The sequence below is a fragment of the Danio rerio genome, chromosome 13, assembly GCF_052040795.2.
Source record: "Danio rerio strain M-AB ecotype USA chromosome 13, GRCz13ab, whole genome shotgun sequence".
NCBI classification, from domain to species: Eukaryota; Metazoa; Chordata; class Actinopteri; order Cypriniformes; family Danionidae; genus Danio; species Danio rerio.
In genome coordinates this window covers 54,022,016-54,045,232 of record NC_141033.1, presented here as the reverse complement: position 1 = coordinate 54,045,232, position 23,217 = coordinate 54,022,016, and the positions used below count along the sequence as shown (strand labels likewise).

Sequence of the window (23,217 nt, the reverse complement as noted above, 5' to 3'; positions counted from 1 at the left end):
CCTGTAACAACAGCTGTTGGCGACTGAGGATTTTTGTCTGTTTCTCGTCATCTTCCTCTGCATCACTTCCTCTTTTTTCACCTTTATTATTAATATCACAACTATTTGGCCGTTTAAATAAACTTCTCACACTCAGCTGCTGTGACATTTTTGCAACTGTACACAGCGCAGCAGTGACAAAGAGGAGACAAAACAAGGGCAGTCGCCATCAGCTGGACAGGAGTGGGAATTACAGTCAGCTATAAATTACAATTGATCCCCCTCAGCATAATCTGTCAAAATGACGGATCACCTTCAGATTTTTCCGTCACGGCTGAAAAAAAAATCTGTCAATGACGGAAAATATTTGGTAAATAAATAAATAAATAAATAAATATATATACATATATATATATATATATATATATATATATATATATATATATATATATATATATATATATATATATATATATATATATATATAACATTAATAATACAATCAAAATATATAGAACAGAAATATGTAATAATAATATTAATAATAATAATATAAAATAAGGATAATAATAGAAAAAAATATATACATATACATATATATATATATATATATATATATATATATATATATATATATATATATATATATATATATATATATATATATAGTACAATAGAAATATATAAAATAACAATATAACATAGAAATATAATAATATAAATAATAAAAATAATACAACATTTTGAAACATTTTATGTACAATTTTATTTTAAATTTAAAACATTTTGTAACATCATTTATTTATTTATTAAACAAAAAATAAAAATATATAAAAAACAGACAGAAATCCTGCCTTGCTGAAGTACTAAAATTAAATGAAGATAATTAAAACTGACCCATAATTATTCAAAACAAACATGAGACAAACACATACCAAAATTAGCTTAAAAATAAATAAATAAATAAAATAAAATCCCAAAAGATAAAAAGAAAAGCTAGTTAAAATTATGATTAGTATATAAACAGTATAGTCACTGTAGCACTATTATATACTAATAACATTTATTTGCACCAGACTGCAATTTATCATTGCGGTGTGATTAATCCTGCCTATGAACATTTATAATCATCTATGAAATACACCCAAAAATGAATGCAGGGTAATTTCCCCCAGCCCCGATATTTCTCATATGACACCGTGGTTTAGCAGCCCACACTCCTCCTCACATCAAATCAACTCAAAGTCAACTTAAATCAATGTGCAATTAATTGTAATTACAATAATGAACATTTTGACAGATAAACCCTTCCAGGATGACAAGAGCTAATGTGTTTCTGCACCCGAGTCATGTCTCTCTGACATTAGATATCGAGAGTTCAAAAAACCAGACAGCTCAAGAAACAGACGTCATTCTCAGATCCCATTTTGGCAGCAGAACCATTTATTATCAAGAACAAGAATATCAAACGAACAGAGAGCAAGAGAAAAAAAAAAAGGATTCAGTGTTCACCAGATTCATCTCTGTTACGATAAAGACACTCAACAGCAAAGATCTGTCCTTCTGTCGCTGCCTCAATAAAGCATTCGGTACAATTTCAGATTGAAAACATAAACCTAACGCAGAGGTGTGCGATACTGACATCACTGGAGTTTCCTATAATAACCGTAAGACAACAGGATTTTGTGTTACAGTAGGTGAAAAAGGTCCGGTCTTCAATTCAATTGATTCATTCAAAACAGCTGGTTCATATAGATACAGGGCAAATGAATCACTGACTCAAATGAATCATTTAGAAATAGATTCTCTGAGGCTTAGAGATTTTCTGCTGTGGCTTTTTGAAACCATTTTATTGGCAAAAACTGGCAACATGTGTGAAAGTCTCAGTCATTTATTCAATTGATTCATCCAAAACACCTGAATCATTTAGAAACAAAGCAACTGACTCACTGTGCTAAAAACAGATCAATGCAGGAACTTTATAAATGGACTGTTGAATCACTGACTCAAACGAATCATTCAGAATCAGAAGCACTGAGGCTTTAAGAACCATACATTGTCATTTCAGATAAACCCTTATTAGTTATTAGATAAAACAGTATTTTGTGCTGGTCTTGGTTGGTTTAGTCTTGTCATGCATAAATGAATAAGAAACAAAAACCAGAGTGTGTAAAAGACCCAGGCTTCAATTCAATCGATTCATTCAAAACAGCTGATTCATTTAGAAACTAAGCAAATGTCCTGCTGTGCCAAAAATGATTAGATTAGTCTTGCTATGACAAAGAAAATATTAATTTAAAAAAAACAGCAGTGAGGGTGAAAGACCCAGTTTTTGATTCAATAGATTTATTCAAAATAGCTGATTCATTTAGAAACTAAACAAATGTTCTACTGTGCCAAAAAATATACTTTAAGAACAGACTTTAGGATTGGATAGTTGAATCACTGACTTAAATGAATCATTCAGGAACAGATTCATTGAGCAAGGAAACAATGCAGTGCTGCTTTGGGATGCGTACATTTCTACTAGCTTTGTCTGAACTAGGTTTAGTGGCAAAACAGAAAATATAAACAAAAACTGGCTCTGGGCGAACGTCATTTAATCGATTTGTTCAAAACAGCCGATTCATTTAGAAACAAAGCAAATGACTCACTGTGGCAAAAATGTATCAACACAGGTACATTAAATACAAATTTTTGAATTACTGACTCAAATGAATCATTTGGAATCAGATTCACTGAGGCTCGGAGATGCACACATTTTCTGCTCCTGCTGTTTTTTTAAACAATTTTCATTGGCAAAACAAAAACAGACACAAACCGGCAGTATGTGTGCAAGTCTCAGTCATTTATTTAATTGATTCATTCAAAAGAGTCGACTCATTTAGAAACAAAGCAAATATCTCACTAAATATCTCAAAAATAGATCAGTGCATTAACTTTATAAATTAACTGTTGATTCACTGACTCAAATGAATCATTCAGAATAAGATTCAACAAAGCTCTGAGATGCAAACCCTTTCTGCTCTGGCTTTTTGAAACTTTTTCATTAAGAAAACCAAAACAGACTAAAATGTGTATGTGTGCAAGTCTCAGTCATTTATTCAATGGATTCATTCAAAACAGCTGATTCATTTAGAAACAAAGCAAAAGACTCACGTTTTTGAGTGTTGCTCTGAAATGTCCACATCTTCTGCTCTGATATGCTGTTTTTTAGCTATTTTTTTATCAGCGAAAAAGAAAATATATTGAAAAAAATGGCAGTATTTGCACAAGTCCCCGTCTTTCATTCAATCAATTCATTCAAAACAGCTGTGACAGCAAGCGACTCACTGCATCCAAAATGGTTATGCAGGGACTTTATGAAAGCATAGTTGAATCACTGACTCAAATGAATCATTCAGAAACAGATTCATTGAGGAAGTAAACAATGCAGTGCTGCTTTAGGATGTATACATTTCTACTAGCTTTGTCTGAACTAGTTTCATTGGCAAAACAGAAAATATAAACAAGAACTGGCTCTGTGCGAACGTCATTTAATCGATTTGTTCATTTAGAAACAAAGCAAACGACTCACTGTGCCAAAAAATGGATCAGCACAGGATCTTTATGAATGGATCACTGAATCAAATGATTCATTCTGAAACAGATTCATGAACAAAACAGCACAGTGTTGCTCTGAGATGTTCTCATTTGTGGAACAAAATACAAACAATATTGTGTCTGAAATGTTTCTCACTCGATATTTAAACATGATGTTTATTGAACTAATGTAAAACTGCAAAATCAAGCACTGATTTGCAGGAAAACGGCACTTTTGCTTGTGTGATGTTGCTGACCTATATCATATCTTATAAATATAAAAACATACACCACACAGGGATATTTTAACTTTCATAACTTGAATTATTGGTTTATTCTAATGTCACACACTCATTACATATAGACTCTGTTTGCTCTTTTCAGAAAACTCCATTATGTCACTAATTAAAGGAGTCGTTCACCCAAATTTCCCCACAGGGTCTCAGCAGGTCACACCAAGTTGAATTTTTAAGACCATTGTGAATTAAATTTTAGACATATACAGGACTAAATGCAACCCAAGCTTATTCTGAAAGTGTAGCCCCGCGGACGTTTCTGGAGACCGTGATTTACGAGGCTGGAGGTACGTATGGCCGTATTTGTTTTTTCAAGCGAATGCTACGGGGCGGTGTGACGCCGCTCCTCTTCGCGCTCGCCGGCTGGGCTGATGGCTCACCTCCTCCGTGTGGAGGGCTTTCCTGCCGCAACCAGTTTGTCCGGTTAGCTCATCGTGTTACGTCGGCGGAGCGGAGGCCCAGAGGAGGAGCCGGGCACGTTCGAGACCAGGGTCGAGTGCGGAGAAGTGCAATTCCAGAAATCAGGTAAGACAAAAAACAGAATCCAAAAAATAAAGCAAACGAGTTTGTAACGGGGCGAGAATGCGGTGATATCTGAAAACATGGTCAAAATCGGACGAGGGCTTTTTTTTTCCGCACGGCTTTTGTAAATCGTCGCTTGAGTTTAGAGAAGGAGGAGGAGGAGGGCGGCCAGTCAATCGTTCAGTCATTCTGCCAGTTGGTCAGTCGGACAGACGGTCGCTCGACAGCGGATTCTGTTGGCTTTTTACGCGAGAACAGCGCCGGCGCGAACAGCAAGCATTCGAGGCGTGAAAAATCACGCACGGCGGCCTCTCGCGGATTCGTGAAAACAAAAACTGCACAAATACTACCTCCCGGCACATATTTCGCGGTCTCCAGAAACGTCTGCGGGGCTACGTTTCCAGAATGAGCCTGGGTTGACTAAATGCTAAAGATGTTTTTCCGAATATCCCTGCAGGGAAAGATTTTCACTTGCCCTATCAGAAAAATAAATATAATTTAATACATTTAATAATACAGTGATAATAATTTAATAATAAAAAAATAGATAGGTCAGGTCAGAATCCTCAATAGTAAATAGGAAAATGGAGAACTCTTAAACAAAAGTTACCGTAAGTAAAGTAATTAAACAGTTACGATAAGTAGAGTTAAAAATGCAATATTTAAATAGAAAGTTAAACGTTTCACTGAGATGCATTGTTGGTGATGGTATGGGTGTTGGCCAGATTGGGTAGCTCTGCACAAACAACGGAAAATTAAAAAATTTAAGGCCTACGAGTAGATTTCAGACTTTTTAAGGTCTAATTTAAGTTTTTGAGGTTCAAGACATTTTTAGACTTTAAGCCCCCACGGAAACCCTGCCTCATAATTAATTCACCTTCAAGCCAACCTTGGGGTGACTTTTTTTTCTGTGAGATGAACACAGTTGGAGAGGTTTTAAATGTTATCCTGGTTCTTCTATGCTATATATACTATGTCAGTATAGGTGACCGTCAAGGTGGACACCCATGGCACGAAGAGTCCCACAAGGTTTAATTCTGGCATCTCTGCTGTTCAACCTTTATGATTACTCTGAGCCAAATAATGAGAAAGAACCAAATCTCCTACCACAGCTATGCTGATGACACTCAAATCTACCTAGCCTTACTGCCTAATGACTACAGCCCCATTGACTCCCTCTGCCAATGCATTGATGAAATGAACAGTTGGATGTGCCAAAACATCCTTCAGTTAAACAAAGAGAAAACTGAAGTCATTGCATTTGGGAACAGAGATGAGCTTCTCAAGGTGAATGCATACCTTGGCTATAAAGGTCAAACAACCTTAAATAAGGTCAAGAATCTTGGTGTGACTCTGGACTCAGATCTGAGTTTCAATAATCCTGTCAAAGCAGTAACTAAATCAGCATACTATCATCTCAAACACATCGCAGGAATTAGATGCTTTGTTTCCAGTGAGGACTTGTTCATGTTTTTATCAGCAGTAGGATGGATTACTGTAACAGCCTCCTCAAGGGCCTTCCCAAAAAAAACCAGTTGCAGCTCATCCAGAACGCTGCGGCCAGGATTCTGACCAGATGCAGGAAATCAGAGCACATCACACCTGTCCTCAGGTCTTTACACTGGCTCCCAGTTACATTCAGAATAGATTTTAAAGTATTATTTCTGCTCTATAAATCACTAAATGTTTTAGGAGCTCAATACATCACAGATATGCTCACTGAATACGAACCCAACAGATCACTCAGATCATAAAGTAAACTAAAAATTCCAAGAGTTCAGTCAAAGCAGGGTGCTTTTATAAGCTTCAAAATAAAAGTCACTATGCAGCATAATTATTGGCCTTGTTCTGTTTTTACCAACCCGGGCTCATTGTGGAAACGTAGCCCCGCGGACGTTTCTGTGGACCGCGATTTACGTCCCGGGAGGTACGTATTCGAGCGGTTTTTTGTTTTCGCGGATCCGAGAGAGGCCGCTGGGCGCGCTTTTTCGCATCTCAGGCGCCTCTCGGGAGCGCGCGGCATTCGCGCTCGCGCCATTCTCGCGCGAAAAGCCGCCGGATCGAGAAAAAAAAAAAAGCAAAAGCCCTCGTCTTCGATTTCAACCGCGTTTTCGGATCCCGCCGCGTTCTCGCCCTTATTTTTCAGATTCCGTTTTTCGTCTTACCTGATTTCCGGAACCTGCTGTTCCCCGGACTCGATCCTGGTCGTCGTTCACCGTGGCCGGCTCCGGCTCCTCCTCCGGGGCCTCCGCTCCGCCGACGCAACGCTGTGAGCTAAGCGGACAAACTGATTGCATCGGGAAAACCCTCCACTCAGAGGCGAGCCGTCGGCCGGCGAGCGCGAAGAGGAGGGGCGGAGCAGCACCACACCACCCCGCAGCGTTCGCTCGAAAAAAACCAAACGCGGCCTTCACGTACCTCCGGCCACGTAAATCGCGGTCTCCAGAAACGTCCGATGAATGAGCTTGGGTTGGTTTTTACGACTGTTTTAGAACTTCCAATTCAGTTATCCACCGCAGAAATAATAATAATAAGCAGAAAACAATCAAACTATTGCTCTACAAACAAATGTGTTCATGACTATACATAAAAAGTAGACTAATATAATAACAAAACATCCGTTTGCGACATCCAGCAGCCGCAAGAGCGGTTTTTAACATCTAAAATTGAATGGAAGTGAATTAGAGTGGAAGTCTCCAGCTATAAAGATTCCAATGGCTGTGCCTGACTGTCCATCAAGAATAAGCTCAATATAGCTTAGAACAGGGGTGTCAAACTTAGTTCCTGGAGGGCCGCAGCTCTGCACAGTTTAGTTCCAACCCTGCTTCAACACCTGTAGGTTTCAAACAAGCCTGAAGGACTCAATTAGTTTGATCAGGTGTGTTTAACAAGGGTTGGAACTAAACTGTGCAGAGCTACAGCCCTCAAGGAACTGAGTTTGACACCTGTGTAGAACCAGGAAACAATATAAAACTAGACTGTGTTTGTCTGACCAGAAAAAATTGAGGTTTAGTAAATTATGGGGTAATTTTCACTTCTGGCTGAACTAATCCTTTAGGTATCGCACACCCCTACTATCAGAAGCTGGGCGGGAGAAGGGTGGGTGGTTTATATAGTCCATCAGCTGTCAATCAGCCTCTCATCCGGGCTGTGATTGGTCAGAACCTCCCTCTTACTGCCAGTTAAAAGTGCGTCCTATGAGCCGGTAGAAGTTCCGATTGTGTTGGCGCAGATACGAGCGCAGCTGCCGCAGCACGTTACTGTTCACCGGAGGATGCGGACGCCCTTTCGACTCGTGCAAACAGCGCTCGTGACCATCGCTGCGGATGCAGTAGAAGCCTTTAGTTTGGTTAAAGTAGAAGTTGGAGGCTTCAATCCGCGGCGGCAGATCTAAGAAGCGCTCGACTCTCTGGAGCTCCGGGAGCGGGTCGTGGATCAGCGTGTCTCCATCAACAATATGGATCTGCTCCAGGGGAAAGTGCTGGAGCCAGTTCCTCATGTGCACATCGTACAGACTGCGCTGGATGGCTTTATAGCGCGTATTCAGCGCTCCGTTCTTCACCAGCATGTTCTCGATGGCCTGCACGGGCTTGTGGTTCTCCAGCCGGTTGAAATAGACCTGCGTGTAATCCGAGATCACCCGCTCGGTGGGATCCCGAAGGATCAGCAAGAGCCTAATAGATGAATTCATCGCGTGGATCCTCGCCGGCGCCACTTGAGATGTGAAATACCCCGGTGTTTTCTCAATAGTGATTTGAGTCGGGTAGGAGTACGGCATTTGCTCTCGATACCAATCAAAACCCTTACTGTAGTTCTCATCCCAATCAAAGAAGTGGACTTCAGTGGCAGCTGCCGCCACTTCAGGATGGATATCCAGCATCTCCAGCAGGGCTCGGGTGCCTCCCTTACGGACGCCGATGATGATGCTGTGGGGTGGGTGTTTGGAGGATCCCGGGGGCGGGATCAGTGACGGAGTGACTGAATCGTTTGAGGGATCTCCGGGAGCCGGTGTGAAGCCGTCGGGCCACCGCTGGATGTACTCTGGAGGAGCGGCGTATGCGCGGAGCGCCAGGAATAACACATAACTCAGAAGATTGGCCATGGAGAGGGTGGAGAGAGACGGAGACGGTCGGGTTGTGTTTGAGGCTTTCAGTCACAAATGAAAGTCAGTGAAGGTCAAGGATGGCCTCTTTGAGTTTAGTGTTCAAGGACGAGGTGAAGCCACCAGTCCACTGCACATCTGGAAGACACAAGAGAGAGGAAAAAAGCAGGATAAGTAACGCAACCGTAGCTCTAACAGTAGATAGTGAGTGCTCAAACATGAGCTGCGTCCCAAATGGCACACTATACACTATGCACTCATGCACTATGCACTTACACACTCAATAGCAAAGTACATGTATGTAGTGTCGTCCCAAATGGAGCACTAATGTTTTTTTACCAAGCGGAAATTCAAACCGTTTCTCTGATGACGATTGGCGGTTAATTAAATGAGCAAACTATCAAATAATACCTGCCATGAGTAAAATTGCATTCACCATCGGGAGGCGCTATAATCAATCTCATAGGATAATTTTGCTTTCACCATCCAAAATAAATAAAGTTATCCAACATGTGCGCCGGATATCTCCGCCCCTTCCGCTACGTGAGCAAACCTGCAGTCGTTGAGTCGGTGAAGTGTCCATCATTACACACTTCATTGTAGCGGCTGAATGAGTGCATCATCCGGGTAATTAAAGTGCACTTATTATTTTTAGAGTTTTCAGTGTGAACGCACAACTTACATTATTTATACTACAAAATGGCGTAGAATAGTGCAGTGGTTCCCAACCTTTTTCTTAGGGGCCCCCCCCATGAGCATATACAAACATTGGAGCCCCCCCACCATTAAAATACACACTTACGCACACACATATGTACTATATATATATATATATATATATATATATATATATATATATATATATATATATATATATATATATATATACTGTATGTGTGTGTTTGTGTAATATTAATATATAATATGTATAGAAAATATAAATTAATCAGTTTTAACTTGTCTTGGCCTTCAATAAAACCAAAATTTAGGTAGGCTGTCATACTGTTTAATCTTTTTCTTCGCCTCTGAAGAAACACTGCATTTACGTCTCTCTGCCGATTTTGTTTTGATTTTGCCTTTACGACACGTTGACAAGCACATTGCGTGAGTGAGCAAAATTTAAATAATTATTTTAAGTTATTTATTTTAATTATTTTTACTATTATGTTGGAATTTTAAGCATGTGTTTTGATATATATATATAAAATTAAAAATACATATAAAATAATAGGGCTGCTCGATTTTGGGAAAAATCATATTCACGATTATTTTGGTCATAATTGTAATCACGTTTATTCAAAACGATTATCAGTTAAAGTCAAAATTATAAGCACTCCTGAGAATTTTTTTTTATATAAATATTTCCCAAATTATGTATAACAGAGCAAGAAATTTTAAAAGTATTTCCTATAATATTTTTTCTTCTAGGCTAATTTGTTTTATTTTAGCTAGAATAAAAGCAGGTTTAAATATTTAATTTAAAGTCAATATTATTAGCCCCCTTAAGCAATAAATATTTTTGATTGTCTGCAGAAGAAACCACTGTTATACAATGACTTGCCTTATTACCCTTATTAAGCCTTTGAGCTGCACTTTATTCTGAATGCTTGTATTTTAAAAAATATCTAGTAAAATATTATGTACTGTCATCATAGCAAAGATAAAAGAAATCCGTTATTAGAAATGAGATATTAAAACTATTATGTTCAGAAAAACAAAACAAAATATTCTTTCCATGAAACAGAAATTGGGAGGAAAAGGGTTGCTAATATTCAGGAGGGCTAATAATTCTGACTTCAAGTGTATACATACAGTTATTTTCCACCCTGCAAAGGAAAGAGAAATAAATACAATATAATAAAAATATTAAACAAACTGTGCTTTAAGCATCTTCACTGTAAGAAAAACACTTTAGCTACAGCAGTCCTTCAGTCAAGACTAGTGAGGGATTTTCTTGTTGTTTGATTAAAAATCATAGAAACAGGCGGCAGCAGGAATATTTCTCGCTGTCTCTTTGATTTCTCTTTCACGTGTCTTTTGATTCTCAACTCGTTTATTACACAAACGAGGGTTAATATAAATAATCACTAAACACCGCGTTTTGACACCTATTTGACCATTAAAGCGCTCACGTTAACATGACTTTAGATGTCTCCGCTCCTCTGCTCGTCTCAGAGTGCGAATGCTGACCGGCCGCATGATTCTGACCGAGTGTGCTTGCTGCACACACACACATAAGCACTCGCTCGTTCGCGCTTTAAAGAGCAACACGTGTACAACTGGAAAGGTGGCGGTATATGATGCAATAATCGTTTATCTCGATTAATGCTTTTTTATAGTCGTTTAAAATCGAAATCGGATTTTCGATTAATTGTACAGCCTATATTATAGTGGAGCATTTTTATGCCTTTTTCTACCTCAACACTTACCCTCTTCCGCGCCCCCCTTGTAAACTCTGGCGCCCCCCTTAGGGGGGCGCGGACCCCAGGTTGGAAACCACTGGAATAGTGCATAAGTATGCGATTTAGGATGCAGCTATGGTCGGGTAAAACTTTAAAACATAAACATCTAATGCCTAGTTCCCACTACAGGATTTTAAACATCGCCAGATCGCTTTGCCGTTCACACTACATGACTTAATCTAGTGTCTTTTAGACGCTGTGGTGTTCATACTATGTGACACTACCTAAGTGATCCACAAGAGGGAACACACGCACTTTAGATCTGACAACAACTCATTCCCCAACAGCTCAGTCAATCTACCAAACCACAGCCAATGACATTTTGAGGGAGAAACCATTGCTCTTTTTTGATCACCAGCCAGTGTGGCCAGTAGTTTTCCAACATTCCTAGCCACTCGCCATTTCCACTAGCCACAATTTTGTTGTTGGGAAAATATATTTTATATGCATAATTATGACTTTGACATGCTACAATCACTTGATTTAGATGTTGTGTTATGACCACATGCCTCCTCATTCATTTTACTTTTTGTGTATGTTGTGTATGTTGTGTATGAGCTTGCTCAGTGAGCATGAGCACATGGGTCATGGTTTCATAAGCTGCGTCCCAAATCACATACTTATGCACTATTCTACGCCACTTTGTAGTATAAATAGTGTTAAGTGGTGTGTTCACACTGGAAACTCAATAAGTGCACTGGAAAATAATAAGTGCACTTTAATTACCCGGATGATGAACTCATTCAGCCGCTAAAATGAAGTGTGTAATGATGGACACTTCACGCACTCAACAACCGCAGGTTTGCTCACGTAGCGGAAGGGGCGGAGCTATCGGGCGCACATGATGGATAACTTTATTTATTTTGGATGGTGAAAGCAAAATTCTCCTATGAGAGTGATTATAGCGCCTCCCGATGGTGAATGCGGTTATACTCACGGCAGGTATTATTTGATCATTTGGTCGTTTATTTCACTGATCTGCCAACCGTCAAACGTCATCAGGGAAACGGTTTGAATTTCCGCTTAGTAAAAAAACATTAGTGACCCTTTTGGGACGACACTACATACATATACTATCCTGTTGAGTGTGTAAGTGCATAAGTACATAGTGCATGAGTGCATAGTGTGCCATTTGGGACGCAGCTATAGTGTTGTATTACAATTAGTTTATTCACAGCAAGAAAGTCACTGGTTCGAGACCCGGCTGGGTCAGTTGGCATTTCTGTGTGGAGTTTGCATGTTCTCCCTGTGTTGGCATGGGTTTCCTCCGGTTTCCCCCACAGTCTAAACACATTGATGAACTAAATTGGCTGTAATGTACGAGTGTGAAAGTGTATTTGTGTTTCCCAGTACTGGGTTGCAGCTGGAAGGGCATCAACTGCATAAAACATATTTTGGAATAATAAGGGGTTCATTCCGCTGTGGTGACCCTAGATAAATAAAGGACTAAGTTAAAGGAAACTCTACTATATAAGGAATGCATTATATACCAGTACTATATAAGGAATATTTGCTGATGGGCATTGTTAGAGTACGTTGTTTTTTAATGATTGAACTATTCTCTTGTTCCCACTGTTGAGTTGTTGTATTTGAGGCTTTATTTGTCAGTTTTTTGTCCTTTTCCAACATCTTTGTGTAGCACTAGTTTCTTCCACATCTCCTCCTCCTCCTTCTGCTGTGTTCTGATGTGATTTCGTACTCTTGTATCATTGATATGGAGCTGTAATGCACTCAAAACTTGCTGGAACTACTTTAGCAGTGCATTTATCTGACAATAACCAAACACTTTAGAGTGATCACCAGCCAATCAAGCACTGAACAACCCTATAGTATAAATACACATACACCATTTGCATCATTTAATAACTATTCAGATCATCTCTATCAGGTTTATTCCTCTACACACAGTGAAATTTGTTGTGCGTGTCAGATTTACTTTTAAGTGTTCCCAATTATTTTGCACCGTGCTGTGAAATCTAGTTTTCAATCTCTTCTGATTCACAAAATCTTGGCTTATGCTATTGAAAAACGCAAACCCTCCTGAGAAAATAAAACCAAAATAACTTAAGATTCCTCCAAACACTTGGTAGAATCAAGCCAGCTAAATTGATTTATACGTGTGTGTTTATAAGCACAAACAGACTCTCTGAGGATGCAGGAGGAATTACTGAATATGTAACTATAAAAAACGCCTCATAACTCACTAACCAATTTCATTATACGGAAAGGGCTGTTTATAAAGAATGTATTGCATTCTACTCAATATAGAAACACTTGGTAGAAAATTACCCAGCATTCCATAGAGGATTTAATCAGTTTGCACTGTGTTTTCGTCCTCAGACTGCATTTATAACCTGTACAGTTTGTGTTGTGCATGACTGAACAGGCTGTAAATGTACAGTACTAACCCAGGTGGGGCATAAAGAGCAATGAAATCTTCCTCTTTCAGTTCAAGTCTACCTCAGAATGTTTTGCTCTGAGATGGGCGTGGAGCTCTGCGAGCAGAGGGAGGAGTGGGTGTGGCCAGGAGAGCAGGGGGGGAAAGAGGGAGGCTCCACTGGCTCATAATCAGACAAAAACAAACGTCACACAAAACGTGAGGAGACGCATGACTTTATAGGTTACAAAGTCAAAACGTAAAGTAATAAACATGAATTTAAAGCTGTTACATATACAATAGGCTATTCATAATTTCATGTAACATATACACACACAACCACAATGTGTAATATCATTAGAAAGATAATCAGGGCTTTACATTAACACACGCCAACCTGCCAAATGCGGGTAGATTTCAGCTCTGGCAGGTTAGACAGACACCTCTACTAGCCACTTTGGTTGTTTGGAAATAATTTTAAAATCGTAGTTATCTAAAAGCAGGGTTCGACAATAAGCATGGCCCAATATTCATGCAAATGTGATATTATAATTGAGAAGCAGCACGATTGACAAAAACAACTGTGTTTGTGCGAGCAAAACAGCAAAAAAAGAAGGTAAATAGGGTATATGCTGAAGCATGCTAATAGGACTTTTCATTTGCCAGTAACCTGGGTTAAGCGCTTCCGGCGAATTGAATGCCAATGCAAAATTCGGTGCGTTTAAGGTCTGTTTTCTTTAAAAATCGGCGATCTCCACTGGCTGAGTGATGTCCGATTTAAAATGGTCTCAGATTGTACAAGAAGCACTGCATTAAATCACATTTCCCCCGCCATATCTTTATAATATGAGCATTTATTTTACCCCAGTGTATTCAATGGAGCTTCTGCGTTAGCCTGTCGATTCTGACGGGCGCGTGCGAGTAAACGACTTTGTCTCGTTTTACGCTTGAGCAACTAAATAAATGCTAAAGTTCATTTAACTGAATGTATTTTAATGACATTACAACATCGATGCTGTATAAGGAATCGTATTAAATAAGAAAAAGTTCACAATAACAGCTCACCGGAAGTGTATCAGCATGGGAACAGCACTAGCTCTGCATATACCCTATACCGAACGAGAGGATGACCACTTACGCGCACAGGTGATGTGATGCGCATCTGTTAAAAAGCGTCTGCTCTACCGTTCACTTGCGCGAAACAACCGTGTCGATAGGAAGTACAACTGGTGCGTTTCCCTTTGAAATAGACTGGACAAAGAGCGATGATCTTGCGCCCACAGACAGTCCAGGGGCCTCATGTATCAACGCTGCGTACGCACATAAACTTTGCGTACGCCAGGTTTCACGCTCAGAATCGCTCACGTTTGGATTTACTAACAATGAACTGAACGTGGGAATTTGCGCAGGTTCACGGCAGCTTTTTGGCAGGCGTACGCACATTTTTTTGTGCGTGTCTGTTTTATTTCCATTGGCGACTCCTAGAGGCAGTTGTGTTAAATTCTTCTCTACAAAGTGTCTGAGCCTTGCAATGGCAGCTGTATGAGACGGGTTCATATAGTAGGTATGTAAGATTTCCATACCATACAGTTGACCAGCTAAACATTAAAGCACAATTTGCAGCGGTCGCCTGTTTTCCCAATGTAATCTGAGCTATCTACTGCACACACATTGCTATAAAGACACTATCTGAAGATGAATTTGCATGCGTGAATCAGAAACATTTCCATTCAATAAATGTGCAAATAAAATATGATGCACAAACTTATTGATGATTCCTACTGGTCTTTCTCGTGATAAATAGTGGGCAAAATCTGATATGTAGCGGGGAAAAAAAAGAAGAAAGAGTTCATCAGACACTGGATTCGAGCCGAGTTTATGCTTGAGAGTGTCAGTACATGATCATATGCTTTTATGAGGTGCGCCACTGAGACTGCGAAGGGTACTGCAATATTTTACAGATATAAATCACACTATTTCTTTTTTAAATGCACTCAGTGCGATGTTCAGACCCGACTGTGTTGACCGCATCAGCTAAACTCTCCCACTCGATTTTTTTTCTTTTGTTGTTAATTCCGGAGAACAAACTTGCAAATAACACCGCTTTTCTCCGGTCTACCTCCGAAAGCAGCACCTCCAATTCACATTCTGTTCAAAGTTTCTCTTTTTGCTTGCTTTTGCCGTTGCTTTTTCGTTGGGTTTTGACATTAGCATAGTCATTAGCATATTCATACGGGGGAGGAGGCAGGGAGGGGTTTTGTGCTCGTGCATGTTGCGCTCAGTTTCACGTTCATTCAGATGTACAAAAGAATATGCGTGAGATTCGGCATATGCAGTGTTTCATACATCTGAATTTTTTTCTGCGTACGCACATTTACAGCTTTGTGCGTACGCAATGTTTTAGTAAGATTTCCACGCAAGTCTTCGTACATGAGGCCCCTGCTGTTTTCAAGAGCTCAAGATAAAAAAAATACCCATATTATTTTGCAAGCAGCATTTCATTTTAATTATTCTTTGAACAGATTATTGACAGGCCAATATTAACCGTGTGCACATGATTATTTTTTATTTATTAAACACGGTATGTTTTACCTGCTTTCTTTTGCTTAGTTATTTTTGTTAATATGGTTTAATTATATATATATATTTACATTTACATTTAGTCATTTAGCAGATGCTTTTATCCAAAGCGACTTACAAATGAGGACAAGGAAGCAATTTACACAACCAAGAGCAACAATGAATACGTGCTATAGGCAAGTTTCAGGTCTGTAAAGTCTAAGAAGGGAAGTATTAGTAGTATTAGTTTTTTTTTTTTTTTGGTACAGTTAGTGTGATATTCAGAGAGGCAATTGCAGATTAGGAAGTGTAGTGGAGACTAAATAGTCGAGTTTTTAGTGGTTTCTTGAAGACAGCGAGTGACTCTGCCGTTCTGATGCAGTTAGGGGGTTCATTCCACCAACTGGGCAGATTGAGCGTGAGCGTTTGCGAAAGTGATTTCTTCCCCCTTTGGGATGGAACCACGAGGCGACGTTCATTCACAGAACGCAAGTTTCTGGAGGGCACATAGATCTGCAGAAGCGAGAGTAGATAAGAAGGAGCAAGGCCAGAAGTCACTTTGTAGGCAAACATCAGAGCTTTGAATTTGATGCGAGCAGCAACTGGCAGCCAGTGCAAACGGATGAGCAGCGGAGTGACATGTGCTCGTTTAGGTTCATTGAAGACCACTCGTGCTGCTGCATTCTGGAGCAGCTGAAGAGGCTTGATAGAGTTAGCTTGAAGCCCGGCTAGTAAAAAACATTTAATGCATATAAAAAAAAAAAAATAAAAATATATATATATATATATATATATATATATATATATATATATATATATATATATATATATATATATATATATATATATATATATATATGAGCAATATCACACGAGTAGCAGTGCGATATGGCTGTCTATCGGCACTGGTGGGAGACGTGCATTGCCTTAGTGCCTTAGTGCCCCCACCAGTGCCGATATACAGCCATATCGCACTGCTACTCGTGTGATATTGCGTTTAAACAACAGTTTGACGGCATAATTGTGTATATAAAAACAAAATCAAACATGGAGAGTCTCAAAAACCCTTTTGTATGAGGAACTACTTTCTTCCGGATTCAAATCATAAGCTGACAGTTAAACAGCTGAGCAAGCATCTTTTACACTTTAGATCTGTAGTGTCGGCTTTCTGCTGGCTGTATGTGGGCGGAGTAATACACAAGGGGGAAAGAGGCTGTAGGAGTTCTGATATTGCAGAATATTGCACGACTATCAGCCAATCAGATTTGAGAACCAGACAGAACTGTTGTATATATATATATATATATATATATATATATATATATATATATATATATATATATATATATATATATATATATACACAATAACATTACTTTAATGGGAGATTACTCCCCGTTTATGTCTAGTTAACTGGTGATCTGGGACTTTTAGCCTGGACAGATTACTGTGCATATTTTAGATGACGATATTCTTTTTTAAATGCATTAAATGTTTTTTAAGGAAAGTTTTGTTGAAATAAAAAGTGCACCTATAAAGCTATATTATCCTTGTTTTGACACAATATAAAATTGCGGCTAAGAAATACTCATTTGGTATAGTCTGAGATAAATTTGGTAAATCCTTAATCTAGAGCCCTGAAAAGTCGTGAAATAAAAACTGATTGCATTGCCACAACCTATTTGCTCATGCACACTGAGCAAGCTAATACACAATACTCACAAGAAGTTAAATGAATGAGGAGGCATGTGGACATAAGACTACATCTACACTGCAAAAAATGCTTTTCTTACTTAGATTTATTGTCTTGTTTCTAGTCCAAATATCTAAAAATTCCTAAATCAAGAAGAATTTTCAAGACAAGAAAAACATATTGTCCTGTTTTGAGAAATAATATGCCAATATTAAGTAAGTTTTTCCTTAAAACAAGCTAAATAATCTGCCAATGCGGTAAGGAAAATAATTATACGTCAAAAGAAAACAACAAGATTATTTTGTTTACTCCATTGGCAGATTATTTTGCTTGTTTTAAGGAAAAACTCACCTAATATTGGCATATTATTTCTCAAAACAGGACAATATGTTTTGCTTGTCTAGAAAATGCTTCTTGATTTAAGAAATTTTAGCTATTTAGACTAGAAACAAGACATTAAATTTAAGTAAGAAAAGCATTTTTTGCAGTGTAAATCAAGTCATTTTAGCAAGTCAAAATCAAATTTTTGCATAAAATAAATTTTTTCCAACAAGAAAATTGTGGCTAGTAAAAATGATGAGTGGCTAGGAATGTTGGAAATCTACTTGCCACAGTGGCTGGTGATCAAAAAAGTTAACGTGAAGTCCTGAAGATAATCATGATTTTATAAACATGATAAATGAGGAGGACTTCTCTCCTCCTGAATTCCTGGGTCTGGATGGCAGTGCAACAGGGGCCTCATGTGCGAAGACGTGCGTTGAGTTCATATTAAAACATTGCGTACGCACAAAGCTGTAAATGTGCGTACGCAGTAAAAATTCAGATGTATGAAACACTGCATACACGGAATCCCGCGCATATTCTCTTTGTACATCTCAATTAATGTGAAACTGAGCGCACGTGCACAAGCTCAAAACCCCTCCCTTCCTCCTCCCCCATATGAATATGCTAATGACTCTACTTTGGCAAAACCAAACAAAAAAGCAACGGCAAAAGCAAGCAAGAGGAGAAACTTTGAACAGAATGTGAATTGAGGTGCTGCTTTCAGAGGTAGACCGGAGAAGAGCGCTGTTATTTGCATGTTTGTTCACTGGTTAATTTAAATAAATAAATTATAAAAGTTTATTTAATTAATTAGTTAATTTAATTTAGTTTAATTTAGTTGATCTGTCCATTAAAGGCAGCGGTCAGAATAAACTAAACACCTGTGAAGACACTCGACACAGAGGAACATAAGAACTGCTGCCATCTAGCGTTTCGAAAGTGTTATTAAATAGCAACACAAACAGCGAGCAGAAGTGTAAATGCAGGGCTACACGCAAGTCAGGCGCCGCGCGTCAAGCCGATCACTTGATGTAAATGTATAAACCAGATGTAATTTTAAATTTTTTTTGCAAAGATGATATAATACAAACCATCGCTTATAAATGTACATTATTTAAAAATGTAAATATTAAAAAGCTTTCAAGGATTTAAGATGCAGATGACCATTCAATGATATAAGCCGAGGTAAAGTGATTTTTAATTAATAAAAATAAAGTTAAATTTAATTAATTTAATTGTGGCTGATGTGTTACCATAGCAACTATAATGTTTTGGTGATTCTACAGTTGCTATGGTAACACAACATCTTTTATAATAATACAAACCATCGCTCATAAATGTACGTTATTTTAAAATCTAAATATTAAAAAACTTTCAAGGATTTAAGATGCAGATGACCATTAAATGATACAAAGTGATTTTTAATTAATAAAAATAAAGTGAAATTTAATTTATTTAATTACGGTTGATGTGTTACCATAGCAACTATAATGTTTTGGTGATTCTACAGTTGCCATGGTAACACAACATCTTTAGTAATATAAACAAATGACCAAATACTGTAGTTTGCTACGACTGCAGGGTATATTATACTACAACAACATAGTTTACTATAGTAAAAACTTGTGTTAAATTAGTTCACAGTAGTTTATACTACAATATAGTGAAGCGTTCGTTAACAACTCCAGTGTGTTATGCATGACTGTAGAGGCTCTAAATGTACAGTGCTAACCAAACACCTTGACATGTTTCTTTTGACTGACTGTGCTTTTTTTTGTATCGCTTCAGCAGACTTGAAGAAGCGCCAAGGTCAAAGTCAGAGTAAAAAAGTCCATCCGCCATGCAAACACACAGACTGCAAAGAATGAACTAAAGGACTCGCTGATTGAGTTCAAAAGATCTTCAAGTATCCAGTGCAGATGTGCAAATGCGCAAACATCTTGTGACCTTTCCGCTTGATCAAACATGCGAGACTCGGTGACCAAACAGCCGGAGCCTGCAGACAGAAGGAAAGGTCACTGCTGTGGCATTTACACACTCATAACTGATTAAACCTTAGAACTCTATTACAGATCACACACACACACACACACACACACACACAGACACACACACACACACACACACGTCTTTCAAGACTTGATTTCTCAGCTCCGAGAACACTTTAAACAAACTCAAACACGCTCGAGTCAAGTAGATATTCATCACGTATTCATCACCGCAGTTATTATAATAATTCGACACTTCACGTTTCTGGTGTTGATTCACAGCGAGCGACACTGAGGAGAAAAGAAACAAAGCCAAGAGAACATACTGATTTATGAAAACTTATGCATTATTGAATATTATAATCACCAGAAACTGGTCAAAACAAGAAAACTAATGCAGATTAAATATGATCAAATGTTATAAACACAGGCAGCACGGTGGCTCAGTGGTTAGCACTGTGACCTCACAGTAAGAAGGTCACTGGTTCAAGTCTCGGCTGGCTCAGTTGACACTTCTGTGTGGAGTTTGCATGTTCTCCCTGCATTTGTGTGGGTTTCCTCCCGGTGCTCCGGTTTCCCCCACAGTCCAAACACATGCGCTATTGGGGAATTGATAAACTGAGTTGGCCGTAGTGTATGAGTGTGTGTGTGAATGAGTGTGTATGGGTGTTTCCCAGTACTCGGTTGCAGCTGGAAGGGCGTCCGCTGTGTAAAACATATGCTGGAATAATTGGCAGTTCATTCCGCTGTGGCGACCTCTGAAATAGAGACTACGCTGAAGGAAAATGAACGAATTATGAATATTATAACCACTATATTCAACTAAACTGAAATTCCTCGATGCTAGCAGGAAAAAGGTCTTATTTTAAATATGGTGGTGTTGATTTAGAGCAAAGAACACTGAGAATATGGAGCTCAATATATGACAAAACAGTCTGAATTTAAAACCGTCACTCATGAGAATGATCTATGCTCACCTATGATTAAGTTGACTTAATTGTTTTTACTTTAATATACAATTATAATTAATACAGTTAAAGATGCAGTAGGTGATCTTCCACAATGCTAACAGCTTAGCATGAATCTCTGAATCACAGTCCCTCCCCTGCCGTCTAGAGCCACGCCTATTTAGAGTTGCATGGTAAACAATATAGGGAGGGACTAGGCGGAATAGCGCTATTTACTTGTGTTTTGTCATTAAACCAATTAAAATCTACATCATCGATGCTGTAAAAGGACTTTATGAAACTGAAAATAGTCTTATCGATCTTCACCGGAAGATTTTAGCGGCTGAACAACACTTCTGTGAAGATATAACCCGTTTGTAACAACAACATCAAACGTTACATCAGCTTTGCGTGAAGCTTAAACAGTTTTAAAACAGAACATGACCTGTCTAAGAGAAATCCGTTAGCCATGGTGTCATCTTTTCTCCAGTGTGCAAAGGTAACTCCAATATTGATTAAGGTTTTTAAAAAGTTTTGATTGATCAGGTATTCACTGATCGCGCGTGTGCCCTTTCTTCCTCTCTCATGAACGCGCGGCACCAACAGCGGTCGGTGGAGTTGCGTACAAACGGCTGCGCAGTTGTTCAAATCTGCTTAAAGACAGTTTCGCCTACTTATCGGAATTATGAGAGATGTCGGTCCGACTCTATTTAATTGGATGAACATTTTTTAGTTTTATGCTTTAACCAGAATATACAAACACATATAAACACATTTAGATCACTTACTGTAATCATTACTATTGGACTGTGAAGAGACTTTCAACCAGCACAACAACAAATGCTTCTGAAGACAATCACCTACTGCATCTTTAGGCAAGGCAAGGCAAGTTTATTTATATAGCACATTTCATACACAATGGCAATTCAAAGTGCTTTACATAAACAAGAATAAAAATAAATAAATAAATAAAAATGCGTAAAAATAAAACAAAACTTAAAAACAGGTAAAATGTGATATAAAAGAATGAAGAAGAAGAGAAAAACATGATAGTGTAATCTGTCGGTCGTAGCACAGTGTTCATACAGTAAAGGCACAGCTAAACAGATGTGTTTTCAGTCTTGATTTGAATGTGCCTAATGTTGGAGCACATCTGATCATTTCTGGAAGCTGATTCCAGCAGCGGGGGGCATAGTGGCTGAAAGCCGATTCACCCTGATTTGACTGAACTCTTGGAACTTCTAGTTTATATGACCCTAAAGATCTGAGTGATCTGTTGGGTTTGTATTCAGTGAGCATATCTGTGATGTATTTAGGTCTTAGGCCATTTAGTGATTTATAGAGCAGTAATAATACTTTAAAATCTATTCTGAATGTAACTGGGAGCCAGTGTAAAGACCTGAGGACAGGTGTGATGTGCTCTGATTTTCTGGTTCTGGTTAGAATTCTGGCTGCAGCGTTCTGGATGAGCTGCAACTGTCTGACTGTCTTTTTAATCTAAAACGCAAACAAACAAACAAACAAACAACGGCACAACAACACATAACAAATGATAACGTGAGAGTTAAAGTTAAAGTAACTGCTGTAACTGTGATGTAATTACATATTTATTTTAAAAAAAATCTACATCATACATTTTATTAATTCATTTGCATGTTTTCTTGCTTATATGAAGTTATACGAAGTGTTTTATATTAACTTTTGCTTTTTGTTTAATATGATTGTGTCCAGAAGATAAGCCAATAAACAGTTGTTCACAAAACAAAACCCCATAGTGATTTCCAATATACAGTTAAAGTCAGAATTATTAGCCAGATTTTTTTCTTTTTAATTTATTTTTTAAAAATATTTCCCAAACGATGTTTAAAGCATTTAAATGTTAGCATTAAGTTTTCAGAGCAAGGAAATGTTCACAGTATGTCTGATAATATTTTTTCTTCTGGAAAAAAAGTCTTATTTGTTTATTTCGCCGAGAATAAAAGCAGTTTTAAATTTTTTAAACACCATTTTATTGTCAATATTATTAGCCCCTTTAAGCTATTTATTTTTCGATAATCTACAGAACAAACCATCGTTATATAATAACTTGCCTAATTACCCTAACCTGCCTAGTTAACCTAACTACCCTAGTGAAGCCTTTAAATGTCACTTTAAGCTGTATAGAAGTGTCTTGAAGAATATCTAGTCTAAAATTATTTACTGTCATCATGACAAAGATAAAATAAATCAGTTATTAGAAATGAGTTATTAACACTATTATGATTATAAATGTGTTGAAAAAAACTTATCTCTGTTAAACTGAAATTGGGGGGGGGAAATAATTCAGGGGGGCTAATAAATCTGACTTCAACTGTCCATATAAGACAAGACATGCATGTAGATATGT

The 23,217-nt window shown here is 38.1% G+C and overlaps 1 protein-coding gene across 3 annotated transcripts in view; it reads right to left on the bottom strand.

Annotated features, from left to right (window-relative positions):
* Positions 1-1,401: 1,401 nt before the first annotated feature.
* The window catches only part of hs3st1l1 (heparan sulfate (glucosamine) 3-O-sulfotransferase 1-like1), a 128,709-nt gene continuing 106,893 nt past the window's right edge, over positions 1,402-23,217 (bottom strand). Inside the window, exons 2-3 of one of the 3 annotated variants that reach the window (XR_015505163.1) lie at positions 6,830-8,619; positions 1,402-4,116 (exon numbers count right to left, since the gene is read on the bottom strand). Coding sequence is in view for 2 of the 3 variants with exons in the window: in XM_087277991.1 (XP_087134117.1) it covers positions 7,552-8,481 (930 nt within the window). In the remaining variant the exon portion in view is untranslated. 3 annotated transcript variants of the gene reach the window in all.